At 39.9% G+C, this 23,830-nt stretch overlaps 1 protein-coding gene across 4 annotated transcripts in view; it reads right to left on the bottom strand.

Annotated features, from left to right (window-relative positions):
* The window catches only part of STN1 (STN1 subunit of CST complex), a 44,522-nt gene that overhangs the window by 7,265 nt on the left and 13,427 nt on the right, over nt 1-23,830 (bottom strand). For 3 of the 4 annotated variants that reach the window (XM_032116593.1, XM_032116595.1, XM_032116596.1), the window contains 8 exons: nt 21,633-21,772; nt 17,010-17,105; nt 12,860-12,931; nt 10,922-11,083; nt 9,558-9,669; nt 8,214-8,376; nt 1,521-1,643; nt 905-977 (listed from right to left, as the gene is read on the bottom strand). In XM_032116593.1, the coding sequence (XP_031972484.1) occupies nt 905-977; nt 1,521-1,643; nt 8,214-8,376; nt 9,558-9,669; nt 10,922-11,083; nt 12,860-12,931; nt 17,010-17,105; nt 21,633-21,765 (934 nt within the window). In that variant the 5' untranslated portion in view covers nt 21,766-21,772. Of the gene's footprint in view, nt 1-904; nt 978-1,520; nt 1,644-8,213; nt 8,377-9,557; nt 9,670-10,921; nt 11,084-12,859; nt 12,932-16,227; nt 16,397-17,009; nt 17,106-21,632; nt 21,773-23,830 lie in introns of those variants that run through there. The other variant, XM_032116597.1, reaches the window with a different exon arrangement.

Raw genomic sequence — 23,830 nt, 5'->3', positions numbered from 1 at the left:
TAAGATAGACTCGATATTGCCTCTGCCTTTTTTTTACTGCAGGATAACCATCATACACCAGGTCCTACAAGTGCTATTGTAGTTATGATAGTATAGGGATATGAGCGATTTCAGATTTTATGCCTTATGTTCCAGTCAGTCATTTATTCCGTACTAAAGCACGTTCTATCCCACAAATAGCTACGCTCCGGCAGCTAGTGATCCCTGCTGACACATTCTATCCCATGAATTGAAATACACTTTGTAGCAATGTACCCGTGTAATTAGCAGACATTCAAGTCAAGAACAAGTTGTCACTATGGCAATAAGACACAATAGGTTTGAGGGACAGGGATAACTCAGAAGCCACCTGAGGCACATTATCTGAAAAGAAGTAGACTTTGTTCAACTGAAATCCTTAACTACAAAGAAAAACCACCTGAGCTTAAAATCTACAGAGAATATCTTCTGACTTAAGCAAGTTTTATTGTTGACTTAAAGGAGGCGGGGATTTCACCTTTCTGCACGGTCACTTTTGTGTCAACTCCCCTGTAGAAACTGAACCAGCAAGATTTGCTACTTCTCCAGAGTGCAAAGCAACAACTACTAGGTGGTGACCTGACTTCATTACATTTGGTTCCTCCCAAAATCCAAGTATTCTCAAAAGATACAGATCTAAGATAATGGCTGCTTATTTCAGATCAGAGAGGTTTGCTTCCTGCTGGGCACACCTGCTCTTTCTCTCTCCATGCTCACAGGAAGCTGCTCCTGCACTCATGCTTGTAGCTATACTGATTAGCTACACCAGCAACAGCTCGAGTTCAAGGGTAAGGACAAGCAGCATATCCAATACAGCAGCAGAAGGAGATATTGTCATCAATATATCTGCACCAGCTCATCAGAGCTTGATCACTCTGCTACTTACGCCTGGGTTTTCGACAGTCTTCTTTAATCACATCAAGGGTCACTTTAAACAGCTCCTTATCATGGTCAGTCACCTGAAGAAAAAAGAAGAAACTGGCCTTGCTGTTGAAAAACAATCCAATGCCATGGTGTATTCTAAGCTAACGCTGTCACAACTACATTCTGCATTTTATGCTGCCTCCAAGACTAATAACGAACGTCAGATCTTCAGGCATTACTTTTACTGCTATTAGCAGCATCCATGAGTTAGGTGAAGAACATGATACAACTAAGTCTGACCCAGAGGAGGGTGACTGACTCAGTAGTACACCAAGCTTGAACCCACTTCAATAAGGAGAACTGTCCAGGTCCCAGGTTTCAGTGAGCTCAGCTGGATCAGAGCAGTTTGGCAACCCAGTGAATACAGACAGAACTTGGAAAAACTTGGTGGGCGACACAGAGGTAGAATCAACAGTGAAGTAAGATGCAGATAAGACTTTTGAGTAAACTGAGAGCACCTGGATGTCCAGCTTCTCTTTCTGAAACTTTTCTACTATTTCTGCAATATTTTTACTGTCTTTACTGATTATGAAAGTCATACCACTGAACTTGTTTGCGACCACAGCTCAGTTCCTTACATGGTATAAGTCCTTGGAGCTACTACGTTTCTGGAAAACCACTCCTTTTTCTTGTAGCATCTTTATTGCTTCCTTAAAAACACTGTGAATCCTTTTGGAACTGGAGTTACTTTCTGACTTCACCTGGATGGGAAGAAAGGAATTAAGCAAATGGTGAGAAATCTCAGCTCAGCCAAAGTTACCAGCAAAAGCTCCAGATGCTTTCAAGAGGAAGAGGACTTCAGGTCCTCTTTAAGATGAAATTTGTTACACATTTTTCTTCATTTAGTAATTCACAAGTCATATCTGTTATGTATGAAATAACCAATATCTCTGAGCTTTAAACAAAACCCAGACACCAGAAACTTGTGCCATTCTTAAGGAACCACAATCTCTAAACTGCCTTCTTTGTGATTAGTAGCTATTTGATGATGTACCAAGAACTCTTTTTTGGAATGGACTTGTGATGTTTGTGGATCATTTGACTTTTTTGTTAATCAAGCTTTGTTCACTTCCAGAGTTTTCCTGGTAATAAGGGTAGGAAGAGTTTTGTAGGATGATATTCAGAAGGAATCCAAGTGCTGAGGACTGGATTCCCATCTCCTGATTTCAGGGAAAGGAGAAAACTGACAAAACCAGTATTTGTTTCTTGCCCCCTTTGTTTCCAAATTTTTACCAACATTCTGGCCATGCTCTCAGGATTTTCTCCATAGCCTAATGAAATGAAAGGATAAAGAGCACGCAAGAAATTAAGACAGGTATATGAAATTAGGAAACAAAGGATTCAGATTTGAGGGTAGGTGGGAAATTAATTTCTTGTGAAAGGAGAACAGTGTGCCCGGAAGTCCATAACTGAGGTTATTTAGAACACAGGGTTCCACGTCTGGGACACATCTAACAGAGTAGGAAGGAAAGAAGGAAGGGGAGGGGGAAAAAAAGCCAACAGGGAAAAGCAAGGTTTGTTTGGAAGTAGAGCAGAGCTAAGACAGTGGAATGACAGCTAGGGAAGTAGAAGAAAATAATTAGTTGTGGAGAGGGGAAAGTATGGGTAGATAAGAGCAAGACTATGATTTACTCTTCTCCATCTGTCCTACTGTGGCCTTCAACCTCCCATTTATCTACAGAGACTGCTTTAGCTCCCCAGTAGCTGTTTTCTCATCTGTTGGGAGCATACTGTGCTCCCTGTGGTTTTCTTTGAGAAGGGAGCTAAACTGCTTCCCACAAACCAACATGTGATAACTAGAACCACACCAGAGCAACCAGAGCAAGATTTGCCAAGCCATTCCTTCAGCTATCAGCATAAATGCTCCCACCCTGTTCTGAACGAAAAGTATCAGACTTCACATATCCTACTTCACTCCCCAGACACAGCTCAGAAGCCCCGGGAGCAAAGCAGGCAATCACCATGCACTAGAAAGAATTCACATGAATATGCGAAACAGACACCACAGGAGCAAAGGAAGAATATCTTTTCACAAAACATTCATTCAATCCACTTGCAATTCTTAAGTGACACTCCAACAGCCTGGAAGCTGAGGTACCTAAGTGGGAATAGTTCAGGGATCCAAAAGGGATATTGGTGTTAGCATGCATCACAAGTTTCTGCATCCTGTTCCTCCAGGTCACCCCCAGTATTTCAACAGGCCATAATCACATCTCTCTGTCCCACAACGGCTAACTCTCTTTTTCCTCTCAAATCACCAGTAAAAAATAATTGCTGAATACTTCAAGATAATTAACACAGAACAATGGCTCTTATTCTCAGTTCAGTTTTCTCTGCTTCAGACTGAAGGATTCAGTGCCTGAACCTGGTCTGTCCTCCTGTCCACCACAGCCATCAATCTGGATAACAACAGAGTCTACTTCTAATTACAAACTTGGCCATACATCTGGACACCGTTCCAGTCACAGCATTAATGCTACTATGGTATTTCTCTTCATTGTGCCTCTTCTGATGAACTGAAGAAACAACCATAAAATGCAGCAGGAAGGATTGAGTGAAGAGTGAATATTTGCTCAAGGAAAAGCACATTCTTATAGCCATGTGTAAAATGAAGAGACTTTGCCTCTCACTCAAATGCAGTAATAAATCCTCAAGAATGTAAGAAATTGCTAGCAAAGCAACCAACTCAAGCCTCTGATCAATTTTTAATGTGAAAGCAAGCATTTGGGGAGAAAAAAAGATAAAAATATTTCCAAAGAAGCACAATAATTATTCAGTTTGGCTTACCACTGAAATCCTGTCAGAAAAGGGAGATAATTAAAAACAGACTGTGTGTGAACTGACACACAGCTCAGCCTGGATGGATACTGAAACAGAATCACTAAGAATGCAAGTCAAGGCATCGACAGAGTGAAAGCAGTGAGGTCTTATAATAAGTAAGCAGCTGCTACAAATCAGCACTTTCTCATATGTGCTGCAGAATCCACGGAAAAGGGCCCCATGGCAGAAGGACTGTTTCTGAAAAAAAAATTAGGGCTCCTGCCCACTTTAATAATATAATATTATATATGAATGTAATAATATTATACATTATTGGTGTTTAATATTACCATAAAATGACAGGAAAATTTTGGGGTTTTTTCCTAGTGTGCTCTAGAATATGCTTCCTCCTCCCCATTCCTCTGGGTAAAGCTGCAATTAAGTTTCTTTGTCAACACAGTCTAAAATTGCTTAGTCTGCTCTTTTGGTCCACTCAAAGTAACTCCAGCATCTCATCCTGCAAATTCGTAAGTCAATAGTTCTCCTCCCCAATACCTCTCACAATGTTCACACCTCCTTTTGCAAAGTGCCCTCCTTGGGCATGCCTTAGTTTCAGGGTGCACCATTTCAGGTTCTCTGAAGCAGTAACAGCTGGGTCTTCCCCCTCTCTTCCAAATCATATCCTTTTCAAATAAATTAAGCTGTACATCCAAACATAGGAGCATTTAAGAATCAGTCATCTCTTTTGCAAAACATGTGTGTGTGTGTATGTAACCTGAGACAGAAGCAGCTATTAAATAATAATTTTACTATCACTACCCTTGCTCCCAAGACCAGCCAAGGGCTCTGCAGCAAAGCCAACAGAAGGATCTATGTATCCAGAATTAAGTTGGTACTTTAATCAATATATTCCATCCGATGGGTCTCACACAGTTTAGTGGGCTGGTGCTGTGCAACCAGTTATTCTCAGATATTTAAAACAAGACAAATTCTCTGTACAATCAATAATAGGTCAAAGAAATGAAGTAGTACAGGAATTAGTGAGTCTGTCCAAAACACTGGAAGTATGTAACCTTTGCCTCATAATGAGTCACACCCTGATGGTGTTAAAGTTTGCTGGTATAATCACGTGATTCTACTCATGGAATCGCCCTTTGCAGTTTCTCATGTAATGTTTAATCCTGGGTTTAGGCAGGTGACAATTTTAGTAATAGTGATCCTGGACATGTCAGTCCTGAAATCCTATAATAAGCTTTGCAATATACATATTCAAAGCAGCAGTGAAGCTTCCTCGAGAGGTGGAAAGACAAGCACACTGCATGAAGAACTTACAATGAACTGTGTTACACCTACAGTACAATGCACAGGGTAGGCACAGACAGTGTGAACAACACTGTAAAACTCCCTGCTTTAACTACTTGTTGTTGCTGACCTTGAGATAATATTCAAATCAAGAGAAGTACACTCCAGAGAGCACAACTCAAGTCACGTGTCCAAGGTAGTGACATTCACAAACTGGAATGGTAGCACTAAAATAGCACACGCTATAGCTTATGCATGGCAGAAGGGCAGAAAAACGGTTCAAGACTGGCTGGTTTAAAGCATTTAATCCAGCTGAGAAACGGGATGGATCCAGTTCACATGTAGCTTTCTTTAAAAAAGGAACCAAAGGCTTGTCCATTTGCCAAACATAATTGCCTAAGTCCAGCCAGTACACTCTGGAGGTTCTCTAAGCACAAAATTACATTTTCTTCTTTTACTTGTAGTCTTCCTTCTGGTACCCACCCCTCCAGCCTCAAAAGTAATTTGTTTTAAGGGATAGGGAAAAGGCTACAGCTTAGGGATAGATGGGGCACTGGTTATGCAAATTAAAGCTCCACTGGCTTTGAAACTCACAGAAGATTTGTTAATTTTTAACTATTTTTAAAAGTAGCTAAATTCTCTTCCTCATCATCTGTAGACTATAAAATTAAATTTTCCCTGGTATACATCTGAGAAGAGGAAGTTATTTCAGTTCTGCCATGTGCATCTGCTAGAGGGCAATTTATTCCAGAGAGGCAGGCCAGGGCGGCATCAGGACTGGAATGAGGTATTGTAGGACACAAATGGGATGTAGACAGGGCTCAGCTACACAGTTATGCTGAAAAGGAACACAGAGATGCTGCCTACCTCAAACTATCCCCGCTACCTCCTTCCATCTTCACCCTCTGCTCCACTCCACTGCAGTGACCCCACAGTAGCTCATCACCTCCCTGGAGAAAATATTCCATGGGGAGACACCCTCCCACTATGACGGACACTGCACAAGTACTTTAAAAGCTGGGAAAGAGAGGAAGGGGGTGCACCACCTCTTCTAGGATCACAGGGAAAGGAAAACAAAGGAAACAAATAGTTTAACAGCAACTGTGCTCTAGAACACTGGGATCAGGATAAAAAAATTAGCTATACATCCAAATAACTCATCCTTTTACATCCAGGAAAAGGGCAAGAAGGGAACAAGCATACATATTGTGGCATGGCCTAACTAGCTGAGTCGGCTCATGTAGCTCCTGCCTTGCCAAAAAGGCCTGAAATAACATTGTTCCACATCAGCAGCACCATTTATCCTCCTGGTTTGAGGGCAGTGCAAAACAAAAGACTACTGAAGAGAAAAGAAAGGAAGAGGGACAGAAATCAGATCTATTACACTTACTTTTGTGGATAGAACTGGGTACTTGACCCTTTGCCAATTATGAAAAGTGACACCTTCTAGAGAGGGAGTAGAGGAACAAGGAAATGCATTTCCAGAGCATTACTAGGCACTCCTCTTAAGGCATTTGTGCCTCTTGACAACTGTGGGTCCTTTCTTATGCAAGAACAGATAACCTTCTTTGCAAGAAATTAATAGTAAAGGACAATAGGGAGAACTGCAATTTCTAAATAAGCATCTGTGAGCCCAAATTCCTGGGACATACACTCACACCCTTGCATCGGGATCCGGAGCAACTATTAATTATTATGATAGCTCTTCATGACTGCTAGCAATACTGATGCTACATAGTTTTTCTTGGTTTGGGGTTTTTGAGTTGGTTATTTTTGGTTGGTTGGTGTTTTGTTTGGGTTGAGTTTTCTTGGGGTTTTTTTCAGTCTCTCTATGTTTATTCTGCACCAGTTCCTACTTTAAATGGCTTTGTAAATTATTTATCTTGATCTTTCTATAAATGCTGAAACTTTTAAGTTTCCAGTATTGGACACAATGGCCACGACTTCCCTTAATGTAAAGTGTTTGGGAACTTTTCATACTGTTCCAGCTAGTTTAGAAGTACTGGGTGCCATGTTAGATAATCTACTATCAAACTTTTCTGTCTAAAATGAGAATAGATCCTGTTAGTATTAATATCCATGTTTGTTTTAAAGCAAACCTAAAAAAAAAGCCTTAAATAAAAACAAAAAACCCCCCCAACCCAGCTATCAACAACAGCTATCAGCAGCAGTTCAACAAGGCCAACAAGAAAAGAGCTACTTTTCATTACTATTTGACCTCATCTACAAGGGACTGGTTTATGTGTTGTTTTGTTTGGGTTACTTAAGAATTGAACAAACATTACAAGTCAACATAACACAGCACTTAACATTACAGTGCACATCAAAATCAGGCAGTGAAAAAGACTGCCAGGGATTTATTCCTCTACAGAAAACCAAAAAGTAAACAAGTGAATCACAACACTCCATCTTAAGTTTCAGTTGCCACTGCTTTCATGATAAAAGATGTAACTGTTAGTTTTGCAGAAATTTATTGCTTCATACCTGTTGAGAATCTCGTTTGTAATTTATCCAACTAATACAGTAATATAAAGCTATTTTAAAAAACGGGTTTTGTTCTGTTTCCCATTCTGCAGCTGATCAAGAGGTTACTAACTCATTGGAAAGTTTCTGAATAGTTTGGTTACATGCAACTGCCTGTAAACTGATTTCAGATTAATCCCACCTTCTCATCCTTTCAATCATGGTCTTTCACAAGTAGGGACTTCCAATGTGAGAAACATGTAGCAGGGAGCACTGTTCATCCACTCACCATAACCTCCCCTTGAAAGCTGCATGTCTATTAATATATTGACCTCCAAATGAGAAACAAGACAAAAACTTTGTGCTCCCTTCTCCTGATCAGATTCAGGATCTCAAACATCTGTCCCAAAGAACTCAAGCACCTTAAAGGGATCTCTTTTCCTGACACTGTTACTATTTACAAATCTAAATAAGGTAATGGCTGTTGCAGGCTGTAAGATTGCTCAGCCCTAACACAAGATTACCCCTAATAACTGAATGTTCTTACATGACTTTTTTCAGCCCAGTTTTATATGTCTAAAGTAACAAGATTTCCTTAAGCTCTGTAAATAATTTATGCATAAAGCTAAAGCACTAGTGGATTTTGAATCCTCTGAAGACACCAGTTTCTTATCTACTTATGCTTAAAAAAAGTACACAGTCTTATTTCCCCCCACTAAAAGCTTGGAACAGGTGCATTCACTCACCTCCTCACAGCTGGGGCTGGGTAGATGCACACCAGCCAGAGACACCAGAGAATCAACAGTCTCCAGCTCCTGCTGGTAAAAGGTCTGAATTTTGTTTTCTAATAGAAAGCCTTGCACTTTCTCATGCAGCATATGGATTGAGAAACTCTGACCCTCCAGGCCACTACAAGGATACACAGAACATGTCAAAAGGCAAGAAATCGGTTTTAGAATAATTACATAGTCAGTCCACTAGACTGGTTTCAAAGGTCAAAAGATGTTTTACTGTCCTGAAAGAATTTCAATTTAAAACCTTAATTAAAACAGAACATTTTTACATGCATAAATGTTAAACTGTTCTTCTTCAATCATTTGCTGTTACAGTTTTGTGGATTTAAGATCTGCAGTCTCTGAAACTGTGGCATTTAAGTAAAACCTTATAAAATGAAGGCCTTGTTGCCTTTGTAAAATTATGGCTCAGGCCTGTTACTTTGGCTAGAGAAGGACTGTGAGGAAAGTCCATGAGAAGAAAAACAATTAGTTTTTGCCCATGAGAATGTAAGTATCACTAGAAGCAAGAAAGTTAAACAGTAGAAGGAGAAAACAGCAACATATCTGCACCTGTTATTTTTCTGAATGCTTGAATGCTTATGCTATAGGTAGCCAATGGTAGTATATTGTAGTTAATAATAGCCAATGAGTCTATTGTAGTAGTTTAGCAGCCAATGAATCTGTAACATGAATGATAACATACAAAAGGTGTATAAAAGAGGCTGATTTGTTTAATAAATGGCTTTTTGGCCCTTGAAAGAGGCACTGTCTGTGTGTGTCGTGACTGCTCCGACAGCCATATGAAACCACACTCCATGCACCAGGCCTCCCAATAAGCATCCAGCTACCCTGACACTGAGTACAGGAGTGGGTGTTTGACTCAGTTTACTGAGGTTATGTATTTGTGATTTGACAATGACAAGGGCAGGAGAGCATTTCAGTGAAATAGCTCCTTAACCTTACAGATAAAACAACATCAGGCAAGGATATTTCTCCATCCTCTCTGCTGACCTCAGCCCCAAATCTTGCTCAAAATCCTATCTTTTTTCACTAGGTATCTGTACACAGTATTTTACTTCCTTCCTAATACTCACTTTAGTTCAGCATTATATTTCTTTCCTCAGATCATGGACAGGTATCTCATCTGTATGGATCACCAATTATTTGGGAGAAAAGCAGACTGCTACTGTATATTTATGCAGTCTAAATCACAGGCCCTGTTTTATTTTTTTCCAGAGTTACTACAACAACAAGTAAACAATCGCAATATCCCACACTTTTCCCCAGGACCAGCGGTCTGGATACTGCATTTACCTCTGTATTTCTTCAGGGCCCTTGAAAGGTTTGTCATAAACTTCTCTATAGAGACAGGGGAGCTCCAGCATTCTTGAAATCTGGACATCACACACAGGATCATCCACTTTATCTGGAGAGGCAATGACAACATGTAGACTTGGCCAGGACTGCCATACAATTTTTTAAGCAAGCAAACCTGAGGCAGCTCTACAGAGCTTCATAGCCAGTATTAAATTGGCAAATTTTGTTCACTGTGGTTTTTATAAAAACAAAACCACAAAGGCCAATCCCTCTTTTACAGTTTACAAGGAGGTAAAACAGCCTGTTGTGGTGCATTACAGATTATGCTTCTGTCTGACAACTTATTTAACCAGAATTTATGATCTCTATTTTACCTTTCAGCAGTCTTTAGCCATTAAATGCAGTTAACACATAGTAAGGAGCTTTATTTGGGCCAAAGTGAAAGCAATTTAGAGGCTACTTGAATTGCATGGCTCTCTTTGGTATTATTACTTACCCATGAATGGGTTGTATGTACTCATAAATCTTCTGTCTGCAAAGGAGGGCTGAACTCCTTTTCAAATTGTAGCTAGAGCTGAAAAATCTAGACTTTTTATCTGACTTACACAGAGTTTTTAAAAGACAGGCTTTTCTTCAGTATAATTTCAGTATTATCTCTGAAAGATCTCACGGGGGAAAACCAGCTCTTACACAACAGCACAGACACGGAACTGAGAAGAAGTTATGTAACTGGAAGCTCCTAGAGTATAAGCAGTGGGCTGCAGAGCCCTGCTGCCCAAAGAGCTGTCAGACACAGAGGCAGCACCTGCATGCAGATCTGTGCCTGAGGAAAACTTCTCCCTCATCCTGCAGAGCCAGGGAGCTTAGGAGAAACCAGGCTTCAGTGGGACACTGCCCATCTGCTGCTGCCTGCCCTAGGAATGGATTGTACAGGCTGTGACAAACAGCAGCCACTTCTCCAAAGCCCCCAGAGCCCTTGGTGAAGTGGGACACAGAAGGGCACCAGCTCCCTTCCCATGGGCTTTGGCTGTTCCACTTCAACACAGAGAAATCTGAAGAGCAAATCACTCTTGCAGACATCCAACCACAGTATCTGCACAGTATTCTTGTATGCATGCTAATCAGCTTCTACAGTTTTTCCAGGAATGCCTCGTTTACAGGCAATCTAATCTCACACATTACATAGTGTGTCTTCCAGCCTTATGCTGCTACAATTGAAATAAAGATATACAGATGAAAATCCTTAGAAAAATGAGATGCCAGAAAATAAAGTGGAAAATATCCAATTAATTACATACAGCTCAGATATTTTCACAGATTCAGACATCTTAGTTACACATGTCCAGATTCAAATCACTCACAAAAACATGAAGCCTGAATTTCTCTTTGCTGCCTATAGGTTCGGATGTGACCTCTGACCCTGACAACATCCCCAATCTCCAGCTTGGTTTTCTGGCTCACTATTTCTTGAAGTTTCTTCATCTGTTCAAACACAGTGAGACTGCTGGGTGTGCTTGGATGACCTGCAAGAAGTGAGGGAAAGGGAGTCAGACATTAAAGTCAATGCATTAATTGTCCTTTTGCATTCATCCACCTAAGCAGCACAGGAGTCATATTACTAAAAAAGGGTAAGGTCCCAGGCACCATGTATCCTGGGTAGCAAAACTTCTGGGTGACAAAGTTAGTTTACAGTACTATATTTACTTAAATAGTTCACGTGGGGAAAATATAAAAGGGAGGAGATACTGATTTACCACTGAAAATGTCATAGATGGGTTGGAAAATTGAAACAAATTTGAAATGGTTTTTGTTGTTTTTTGGTTTTGTCATGCTAAGATGGACGAGAGGAGAAAAGAAAAGTCAGCCGAACTTTTTATATAAAAGACGAATGAGTCATCTGAGGTGGGGCCAAAGCATTCATGTGATGCAATTTGATGTCTACACTGAGGTGAATGCAACTGAGGTGAATGCAACTTGACAGAACTTGACATTTACATAACACAGCTTTGCAGGACAGTAAATCCTTCATAACTTAAAACCTGATTAATGCTCCAAACATCCCTGATCAAAATTACAAAAGGCTGGAAGAAAGTTTCCTGTGCTCCCTAAGAGCTTTCTTTAGCAGGTACAAATGAATCCATCTCCATTATTAGCATTGTGTCCATCCAAGCACTACTGATGTATGTGTAAAACAAGAATACAAGGCTGAAAAGCATTCTTGGCTTTCATTCTATTTGAAGCAGTATTGCATGCAATTCCTTTTAATGCATCTGAGTTCCTCATTTAAGTTCCTCAAAACTGATTTGATTGTGCGTCTCCTTTTTTTCCTGAGAGCTGTGCCAGATCATCACCTCTCCAAAGTCAGAGCTGTCTTCTACATTCCAGTTGGGACCATTTGTACCACCTGTCATATCATTGTTCAATATAAGTATCAATTATCTGTCTGTATAAATGGGCTTGTTCCACAGACATCAGAGTTTTTAACTTTTACATCAAGCTTTCCTTTCTTCATTCTATTAATATGTATCCCTAACACTGCAGATGACACTAGTAAGATTTATTTCAGTAGGATTTGATCAGCTCCATATTAGGGTTGTCAATCCACAGCATGGGCTTCCAGGAAGATCCAAAGTAGAAAGAACTCTGTACTTTGATCTACAAGAAACAGTGGGAGAGAAAAAGCAAAGAGACAGCCAGACACTAGTGAGTTGTTCTGTTAGTGAGTGCAATAATACATTCATTTCAAATGCACAATTACTGCACACTTAGTACTTGCCCAAATTGTAAAAGACTGCTGGCATCCTCCTACTGTGTTTGAAGCTGCTTTCAAATTCATTGCTCACAGAGTCTGTATGAGCAGAATATGAATACAAAGTGAGGATAAATCCTGAAACCACTATCACAAGGGCAGGTCAATGGACTGACTTTGGAAACAGAAGTTGTGGCACATTTCCAGCCTAGCTCCTTACTAGATGAAGTCACAGAAAGAACTTTAAGAGGCAAATTCTCTGAACAATGTCACAGCATAGAACTGAAATATCATATTACTCAAATAAGTAAAAGGCAGGGATAGGACATAATGTAATGGTTTTATTGGCATCACCATTGAACACAACACAAAAACTAATAGAAAATTCCCAAAATGGCCCAGGCTGTATGATGTGGTGGTTTTAAAAAAAAAAAAAAAATTGAACAGTCGAATTTGCTCTTCTGCAAGTTTGATCACTTACTAAATTATGTAAAACAGACATAAGTAAAAACATACAGTCAAAAGAGGAATTATTTATTTGATAAATTACCTGATAAAGGTGTTTCTGCTACCATGGGATTTTTCCAGCAGACACAATTTATAACTCCAGTACTATCATCCACTGCAAAAAAAATTGCAAGAATTACAGAATAGGAAAGCAGGTAGTCATGTTCCAAGAAGTGAAGGTACATAAATATGTAGGGAGATAACTGCCAAGGATATTTCATTCCAACCAGTCTGAAAGGGAAAGTGGGTGTCCAAACCCTACTTACATATCTGAAATAATTTCCACAATTTCAGACATGGAAGTAGCTTAGCACCAGATGTGCTTATGTGCATAGTCAGCAAAGTAACATGTATATTCTCAAAGAAAGATCAAGCACTAATGTAAACGATGAGACTTCAGTACATATATTGGATACTAAGGGGTTTCAATCTTGTTGACAAGGTCCGAAGAAGAATCAGTATTGAAAGCTGAAGTCAGACAAATTGAAACAGGAAACCAGGCACAAACCACAGAAGCATTACCGTTACAGTGAGGAAACAGCACTTCAACATTCGGGGGTACAACCATGCAAATAAACCAGGAGTGCTGCTACCTGCAGCTGCTTTGGTTTCCATGCCAATATTGTGCCCAGAGCCTCTGGCCTTTCCGTATAAGATGATGTCCAGTGAGCAGAAAGGCAGCTCCTCTAGGCAGGAAGGACAGAAGACAGTACATGCTTGTGGTTCTGCTCTAAGCCAGGAATTCCCAACTTAAGGTGTAGGTGCTGGTGGCATGCATGCCACTTCCGCTGCTCAACACCTTCTCCTGAGCATGGAGTTGTTTTTCCTGTTTTGCCAGTATCCAATGAAAATAAGTTTTACGATTTCTGCTCCAGGCACTGCATTATCGATGACAGCAGGAAAAGAGAAAACTCAAAGGAAACTAAAAACTGTCAGAAGAATCAATTTTCTGTAGATCAAGGGACTGTATATATATAGACAGCCTGTGCAACAAACACTAACTAGAAAGGCACTAAATGTCTATCAAGGATCATCCAGCCAATGCTTCAAGCACCTTGCTTCTTTAATGTAACATCTCCAAGACTGAGATTCTACTCCTCACAAACGGAAACATGCAATTTTCTTCTGCTCCTTAAACTAGATCCATGACTAAAAAAGTAACAGCAATGTTTACCAGGAAGGTGCTGATTGGTACCTGCAGTCATTTCCTCTGGGAACCATAACATCAAAGCAAAATGCCTTTGCATCGTCTCACGTGTTTTAAAACAATCTCCCTATTTGGGGGGTCTAATTTCAAATCATTGTCTTACCTTCCTGTTTCTGAGTAGTTTAGCTGCACATTCCTATTAGCAAACCTACAGCATTTTTAAGATGCAGGCAATTCCAAATTCCATCACAAAGCTATGCTCCTCTCTGCTATCTCTGTTTTGAGCTGCTGTGTCTGCAACTATTTCAGCAGCTTTAATTTTGTACCAGAGCACAGATAACGATCTGCTGGTAGGATTTCCTCTCCTTGGTACAGACAGACAGCAACTATTTTAGTAGGAGTCAGAACCCTCATAAACCATGCCAAGCCATCCATGCAAGCCAGCAATGGCAACGAGAAGCAGGGCAGATGACATTTCACTCTTGCATTCCCACAGCTCCTAGATGTTCCAGCTTGCACCAACTCAGACAGACAGGCTTCCCAAGAAGGGCTTGGAAACAAACCAAACAAGACTGAAGGACTGGGAGGCCAGACTTCACCTCCTCAATGTAACAGCTGAAGACAGAGTCCTGGAGAGACTGACCTGTACTTGACCACACAAGGAAACTGGTAGCAGAGCAAGGTTCTGAAACAAATTTTTCAATTTCATAGATGAAAGCTTTGAGCAAAAAGACAAGCAACTCCTGAAGTGCAGATGAATGAGACCTCTTGCAATTGTATGCTAATGAGACAAGAGAATGTTAATCTATTTTAAATGCACTCAAGGGGTCTACAAACTTTTGAAAACTTCCTGTGCTCCCCGTGCCGCCCTTCCTCATCTCTTTGGATTTAAACTTTTGTTTATTTGGGTTTTCTGTGGGTTTACTTTTTGTTTGTTTGTTGGGGTTTTTTTCCTGGTTTTTGTTTGTTTGGCTTTGGTTTCTTTGATTCTTGCTTAATTATTTGAAGGGTAGCTCAAAGCTATCTGTTAAATGAGACAATTGTGTTACTTTTTATTTCTTTATGACAAAAAGGGTATGGCTCTTGTCAGGCCTGCATGAACCTACTGAGATGCTAGTGATTTTTTTTAAATTTGATTTTAAGGCAACTGCCTTTCAACCTTTCAAATCAGTTTTCAAGTACAAATAAAACCACATGTGATGTTTGGTTTTGTTAAAAAGGAAAGGAGAAAAAAAGAGGTCAGAAAGGTGCATTAGCTAAAATATGAGCTTGATCAAAGGTACATTTTAATTAGATATCTTTCTCCTAACTTATTATAAAAATAACAATAAACAATCAAATCAAAGTGTCGAAATCAGGTTTTACAGCTGTAATTTTTATTTTTTAAGCCAGGAAAGAGTCAATGAACTCCTTTTTACAGTTATGATTTTGTCACCAGTTCTGGCTGTAGTTTTCAGCAGAGGACCTAAGATTCTTTAAAGTGAGTGGTGTGTATTCTGAAGCAGACAGAAAGGAAATGGAGGGGGGGGGGATCATGCCAGCGACACAAAGACATTTCAGTTCCGTATCAGAGGTAAAGTACAAAGGGGGAACTGCTTTGTAAGTCACTTTTAAGCCGATGGAAAGAGAGCAAGTCCCGAGCAGTGTGTGGCACTGCAACTGATGCAACCCCTGTGACTCACCAGAGTCTGTTGAACTGAGAGATGCAAGAAGTTACAAGCAGGAAACTGTCTAAGAAGTTACAATTTTGCACTGGTGGAGTCGGCCTGCCTGAAAGGGAGGGCAAGCTGGGGAGGGGCACCCTGGCAGGTAGCCTGAAAACTCAAACCAGGAACTGCTGGAACAAAGAGTGGAATTGGACCTGAAAGGACAGCAGGAAGCCAGGCTCACTGTGAGCTGCACTTGAAGGCTGGCTGATCTAAGGCCTTAATTCCATTACTCTGCAGTTTCTTCTTCTTTCTATTCCTCCACTTTCTGCCTCAGTCAAACATTTTCAACAGGTTTAGTTGTTAAACTGATGCTGAGAGCAGCATGGAAAACCCTTGCCCATGGAATCGGTTTTGTCTTGGTCACTTTGGTTCTGTCTTCCTCTGTTCTCTTGAAGTGATAAATGCATTTGCAGTCAATGCCACTCTGCAGCAGTTTGATGCTGGGGAACCTGGGACCTGGTTAAGTTGTCAGCTGTATCTTCACAGCAGTCCCGAGGGTCAAGGAACTGCAGCTGACTCAGTTTTACAAGGAAGGGAATTGGGAAGGAGACTTACCTCCACCAGGTGAAAATCCATGGCAGAGGAAGGCACTGGGCATAAGGGCTTCAATAGGATCTGTACATTTGGCTCCCCCTTCCTACTGTGAGGTGACCTTCCCCCACCTTTTGAAACTTGCCACATCACCACTGCTCCACTCTGCTTTTTCTCCAGATGTAAAAGACAGCTGAACAAAATGACAATCAGATGTTTCCATATTAATAAAATTGAATACTGGGAAAAGCAATAGGAAGGAGACAACTCCCAGCTGGTGTTGGCAAGGACTGGTACTATGATGCTTGAGTTAATTTGTTAAGACTCTTGTGCATCAAAACATAAACAAGCTCCTGACTGTTATTAGAAGTTTGGTCCAAGAAATGACAAGACATACAAAAATTCAGAAGTGATTTCTAAGGTTCAAATATGGAAGAAGTGATTTCCCATTTGTGGGCACCATTAAATCTGTTTGCATCTGATCAAAAGAACTGCATATATAGGAGGGGAAAGTGGTAGAGTCCAGTGACAAAGCAACAACCAAAATTAAGATTTGCTACATGACCCCAAATGAATCAATTACTCTGTGTTAACTATTTAATTCTCTATTTTTGAAGCGGAGATAAACAGTAGCTTCCCTACATTTGCCAAGTAATCTCAGCTGCAGATACACATTTTATTAAGATAAGAGCACATTTGTTTCAATAATAGACAATGATCAAACAAGGAAACCTTTCAGTTCTAGCAGTAACTAAGACAGAAGGCTGGTAAGTGCAAGAAGAAGGAAAGAAATAAATTTTCCTTACCTCCATAATTACAAAAGGCCTCTCGCTCCTTCGTTTGAACCACTATCCCAACAACATCCACCTGTCTTACTGGATGTCCATTATAAAAGAATATACCTGGGCACAAAACATTCTTGATTAGTGTAACTATTTCTTTCAACACCCTACCCTACATAGTCACATTTGTCAGTAAAAAACTCACTTTCTTGCATATTTAATATATCTTAAATTATACAATGCCTACACAGGAAAAAAACCCTAAATCACTGGTGACTAGGAACACTAAAAGGAGAAAGTATCAGCTCTACTTAGGATACCAAAAGCTTGCTTTTGTAGGGTGCCATAACCTTATTAACCTCTTGCTTTCTTGCACGTTTGGATCTGAAAAACAGTTTGTTTGCTGCAGGCATTAGGGGGGGTTTGTTTGTTTGTTTTGTTGCTTTATTTGGGTTTTTGTTTTGCTTTGCTTTGTTGTTTGGTTTTGGGTTTTTTTATATCTTCATAAGGCTTCAGAATAAATAATAGAACACAAAGGAAGCAGTTTGAGCTTCTCACAATGCAGCTGTTACTGATTAAGGCAGAGCCTCCAAAAGGAAAACTAACATAATTCTGTCTTTCATTTCTAGAAGAACAGGAGCCATGGGGGCAGGGGGAGAGCAACAGCCCTCTCAGACTGCAGAGTACACTACTGCAGTCATTGTGGACTGCATCCTGAACTTCAGTTTCTGAAAACACACATTCTAAAAACATCCCTTCAAAGCTATTTCTGCGCATCTATAAAGATAACTTGAATAACACTTAGAAACACGTCCAGGAAACAGTGAGAAATCAGAGCCCAGTGGACTCTGACAGCACAGAGGTTGCCTCCCTCCGTAATCCCTTTCAAGAGGGTGACAAATGTTGTTAACAAACACTAATGTAAACATCATACACTGAGGCTTCACAGTCCACCAGCAGGAGGAAAATAGGGCAATAAGCTCCAAATATACCCTGGGCTGGCTAGTTTTCAGTGAATGTGTTTTCTTCAGTTTTCAAATACTGCTGCTTTACTGAAATAAGCCATCTGGGATGTTCAATAACTGTCTTCTGAAAACTAGATAACTCGAGGGACTCAGAAGGGAACATTTGGCTCCATACACTGTGGCAAGTGTTATTCTTACAAAGGGAGGGAGAAACATGGCAGCAAGCGAGTCAGAAAAATGTTCTGTACAAAAAAAAAAACCAAAACCAAAATCCAAAAATAACTTGTCCTACATAGCTAGCAGCCTTAAATGAGCCTGGAATTAACTTTCTTCACGCAAGACAGAGAGAAAACACCAAAGTTTCAGAAGAAATCAGAGGTGATCAGCCAAGCAGCTCATAAACAGAAGTTTTGCTCATGAAAATCCACTGCAATGTTTTGAGGATGCATCTATGGCTATCATCTCAGATCTGGCTATACTCATCATGCAGTCACTGGTCAGGTCTGGCACAGAGAATGTTTAGCAGGTCTGTCCACTTGCCTCTCCTTCCATTTACCAGGGCACAGATAAACACTGCTATACAAACCCCCAGTGGAGATGCTCCCAGTGTATGCAGTCATTCACTGAATCTTACAACATCTCTGTAAAAGGTCTGGGCTAGTTTCAGGGTAAGTCTGTAGAGCAGAGACTCCAAGCTCCTGATTATGCAAACAAGCAACATGTCATTATGTTCGTTTCCCAGTTAGTAAGCTGAGTTTTGGTGGATGACAGAGACCAGATAAAACTGGTTCTCTCCATCCCCATAAATTCACATAGAACTCCACCCTTACTCTCCGAGAAACTACCCAAATTAATTTGAAGAATGAAATTATATTTGACCTATTAAAAGTTGTTGGACTTGACTTCAAGGTGTAAATTACTTCTTTGGCAGTTTATTTGTTCAAATTAAGTCCATATTGGTAGCAATAAAAATATTTTAAATATTTGAATCTATGGACAAACATATTCAGTGAGGTTCCTAGTACCCCAGTAAACAACACACAGAGCAATATGCCATTGCCACAACAGCCACAGCAGTGCTACAGGGGGCTATAGATAGAGAGCTCTCTAGGGCAAGTGCTGGTCATGTCTGTACCAGCATTACTGTGCTGTTTGCCATTGCTTTAATTATTATTACCTCCTTTTATGCTATTTGCAGCTTCCTTTGCTCGTTGATAAGCTGTCACAAAGCAGTGGTGCATGATAACTCTGAGAAAAGCTCATTTCCATGATATGATTATGTGTTACAACTGAGTTTGACACCCACTCTCATTGCAAGGCTGCTAAGACAACACAATTGCTGTTTTTATCTGGGAGGTTTTCCAGCCTTCGTGTCACCATTTATAGCAGCAGAGTAATTGGCCAGGTTTACTGCTTCCCTGTGTGTTGTTTTAAGGGATTAGTCACTGTGGCATCAAATCCTAATGCTTAAAAATGGAAAGAAAAAAACTCATTAGGTCATTCAGTCCATTTCCTCAGGGCCAATACAAGACCATTTTGTACAGTAAATTCCTGGCAATCTGTACAGTCAGGATATAAACAATCCCAGTGAAGGGCATCCCACCTTTTTCCTGGGAAGGCTGTGCCATGGTCTAACAGATGTCATTCTAGGGATGTTTTTCCTGACATTCAGTCTGTTTCTTTCCATTCTTCCTAGTTACAACTTTTTGTTTTGCACTCATTCATTCTTAATTACCATTACTTAATGACTGATTTATAGCCAATCATATACTTAGCTTCAGCTGGTCTTTAAAAGCCCATTAAAGGCAGGAAGCATTGACAACAAACACCTACATTCTTCCTTCCCCAAAAGGTATTAATTTTAGTGTTTTTGTTGTGCTATCATTTGTTGCCAATAAATAAGATAGGCTGAAAAACGTCTGGTTTGGTATATACACAGCACCAGGAAAATAAACAAAATTCAGGATGCTGGTTCTAGGAAATTACATTTTATTTGAAGTTTGGTTTAGAAAATGATACAGGATTACAAGCAAGCTTAAATGTGCAGAATGCCAGATGCACAGGAAGTGGAGAAAGCTCAAACGTACCAACTGTAAAGGCTGATATCTTGACATGACAGATACCACATCCTTAGGATCATCTTAAAAAAACCCAAAGGTAATAACAAAACTGAAAAAGTTCCTGAAGCAGAAGCCAAGTCAGTTAAGTAAAAGAACAGGAAGAGAAGTAAGAAGAGAAAATCAGGTAATTTAGAGATAAAAAAAGAGAGCAGGACTGTACCTTCTAGAACTGCTCCTGCTATCATGAAACGTTTGTTGGTGTTTATAAGGTTAATTATTCTGAATATATTTTCACATGTGTATGTACTAATGCTCAAGTCCAAACCACAATCCAATTCTGCTGGCATTGAATTGTGTTGTATTTTGTTTGAAAACAATAAAAATATCTGTAACTGAGGAAGAACAGTTTTTACCAGATGCATTTCCTACACCAGTACTACTAGAAGACAGTTTAAAAAGGCCTCTAAATAAAACTTACTGTAGGACAAACATGAACAACAGTCTGTAGCCTAATTCTTGCAATGGATTTAAGACAAAAGTCTCCCACCACGTTAAATAACGAAGATATAGGTATATTGCTATTTGTGGTTTGTGAAGTCCCTATGTACATAAACATGGTTGTGAGAAGAGCAAAAAGACCATCAGTCCTCTGTTTCTGCAAAAATAGCACTGCTGTTACCCTTGCTGTTAAAGGAAACTGAAGAAGAATAACAAAACCTACAAGGCAAATCATATTCAAAGAGCCAAACAGAGGTGCTCTGTGTCTGTGGACAGAAAAAAAAAAACAAAACACCAAAACCAAACCAAAGACACACACTCTGCTTAGGGTTTACTGCTTTTCCTCATTAATTCTAAGTTCTGTGGGTTCCTCTCTGATAATCTTGCACCTTGTCAAGCTTCAGTTGGGAGTAATGAACCCTTCCACAGCAGAAGACCCACTGCAGTCTATTTAAAGTCTGTGTAGTGAAAACAGCAATTCAAGGTCAGAGCTGTGCTGCTTCAGCCAATGCTCACATGTGGGTGACACTGGCTGCAGACCAGCAGGACACAGACTGCAAAGCAGACATTGCCAGCAGTTGCTCAGAAAGAAAAGGTGCAGGGTATCATCCAGCATGGAGGCCAGAATTTATAAGGTTGTTGCAATGTATGAAGAATGACATCTATCTATCATATCTAGAAATAGGGACAAAACCTCAAAACTTGTATCTGTTTTATAATGTATTAATATCCATAGGAAAAAGCAAAATCACACATCCAGCAATGTCATCCGTCTGTCAAAATTTTGCAAAAAATGTAGAGCCAGTGGAGAGATACAACACGTATGGCCAGAAAGGAGCAGCATTTTCTAGAATTAACTTTATCAGAATATAACAAGCACTACCACACAGAGGATACACAACATTACCTTAACATAAAAGAGGTTTTGGAGAGAAAGAAAAGCCATTTTAACAAATATACCTTATTTTCCACATACATTTCACATACAACCTGTTGTTCTTAGAACTGTTAAAAGATACTAATGTCACTTAGCTTAAGCATATGGAAAACTACTGATGTTCGTGAAGTATTCTTCAAACCCTTCATAAAAAGCACAACAAAAATCAATTATAATAAATACATACCTGGCACCTGTTTAGATTCTCTCATTTCTGTAATATCTTTAATATAGAGTCTTGCAAATGCAGAAAATACAGGATCTATCCCCCAGTGCAGAGAAGGCATCTCTTCTTCATATTTCTTGGATTCAGACTGCATTCAAAACCTGTGAACACAGAAGGAACTGTAATTGTTTTCTACTCAGGTGAAGACCCTTTCACATATGCCCCAACTAAATGAAAAAATAGCTCATGAGTTTAAACACAGTAACACAGCAGAGCTGAGGATGAGAGGTTATCTAATATAATGTTATATTTATCTATCAATATTTCATGTGTGGCCACATGAAATATTCAAAGTATCAATACTCATGATTAGTTTGAAGTACTGAGAATCTAGCAGCAGCATTTTCCTCAGTAACTTCAAATGAAATAGATTTTCAGGGATTTTTCCTCTCCGAATCCATAAACAGTGAACCGAAGTCAACATTTGTTTAAAAGAGCAGGATTGTGGGATCCTAAGTGCTTACTTTCTATACAGATGATTATTATTCCCCCCCATCATTCTCTTTCCCTCCCCTAACATATTCTTCTCATTGTTCATCCCTGTGCTTTATTGTGGAGTTGAGGGAGGATGACTTTATTGAAAACAAAAGCAGCCATCCCTTTTTTATTTTGGGCATGTAGTCTCCACTAACTTTGAAATTGTTACTTTCTCCTTTTACCCTTTCAGATTTCAGAGTTTAATGCCTGCCATCTTCTGCCATTACAGATGCAATTCTCTGCTTATCAGTGTTGATGACAAAAACCCCAGCACTCGATTCACGAAGATCCTCATAAAGATTTGAAAGCTAAAATACTTTCTATCAGCTTCTCCTGTATGGATAGCTACATTGTTCCTGTAAGGCTTTCCAGGTCACCCTCCAATGGGTGTCAGCCCCTCGCAGCTGTAAGTCAAAGGTGCTAAGTGGACTGATTTTGAATAGTGTGTAATAGGGCTGAGGTTTGGCAGTTCCAGTCTCCTGAGAGGAAGCAGCTCCCAGTGATCTCTGCAGCCTGGGAGAAGCACTTGTAGCTACCGATGTAGAGACAACACGCCATGAACATCACGATAGCCTCTTGGTTCACTGAGAAACAGAGCCTGGATTCTGCATGGTTTCTGTTTTAATGCTTAAACTTTAATTTGAGGCAAGGGAAAAGAAAAGGGTGTAGCACAAAATGCCAGTGTTGCTGACATCTACTTTATACTGTGTACAGAACTGCAGTTGACAATTCGATTCCTGTCCAACTTTTATTTTATTTTACTTAAGTAAAAGAGGCCAGTGTTACTTATCCTTCCTTGGACTGGTCATTTCTTTAGTGAGATGTTGAAAATATTTGATTTAGTCAGTTCCAGCAGTCCGTTCACCACTGAGTAACAAACTGAAATAGTTTTGTTTACACCTGGATTCATGTCTCTCTCCCCACTACAGACAGCTCTCTCTTCCGAACCTTTCCTGTTTGCACCCGCAAGATCTACTCAAAAAAGTCACACCAGTCTTTCCTCACTCAAGTCTCCCCATGAAGCACCCTTTTTCTGCTGCTGAATTGAAACACTGTTCAATAGAAATTTAGAAATTAAGCTGCTAAGTGTATGCTATTCCTCCATATGGCGGTTCTTTGGATACTTGCTACAGTCTATGTCAAATTTAAACCATAAAGTTTCTCAAGGGAGCAAACGGTTTGAACCTGTATCTTACTTGGCATGCTTATTTTCTTAACAAAATTCATCTCCTTATCTCTCTCTTTTTGCTTGCAAAAAGTCTCTAGTAAAAAGTTATATTCCTTTCTGCTTCACGCCCCCCGATTTACTCCGCATGGTTACAAAGCCTGTCTCAGCTGTTTTTCCTCCTAGACAGACAGCAGACTGAGATAACCAGCCAAAAAGAGACAATCAGGTAACAAGTCTGTCTAACCATTTGTATTTTGGGTAAACAGACACTCATTGGGGCAAAAAGCAGAACTCACCCCTGCACATGTTTGCATCTGAGGGGAAATCAATGAAGCAGCTCCACTGGAGATTAAAAGTATCTGTATTTTGGCATTTTATAGCCAGTTGTCAAGCCTGAAATGCCCAAATGTTAATAGATCAAGTCCAAACCACACTTTCAGCTTAAATGAAGCACCTCCATGAAATTTTTTCCTACTTCCCTGTTCTAAAGGGAGAAGATTTCTGCAGTGAAAGC

The sequence above is a fragment of the Corvus moneduloides genome, chromosome 8 (assembly GCF_009650955.1).
Source record: "Corvus moneduloides isolate bCorMon1 chromosome 8, bCorMon1.pri, whole genome shotgun sequence".
NCBI classification, from domain to species: Eukaryota; Metazoa; Chordata; class Aves; order Passeriformes; family Corvidae; genus Corvus; species Corvus moneduloides.
Note: the sequence above shows the minus strand (reverse complement) of the source record. Positions and strands in the feature narration are given on the sequence as shown.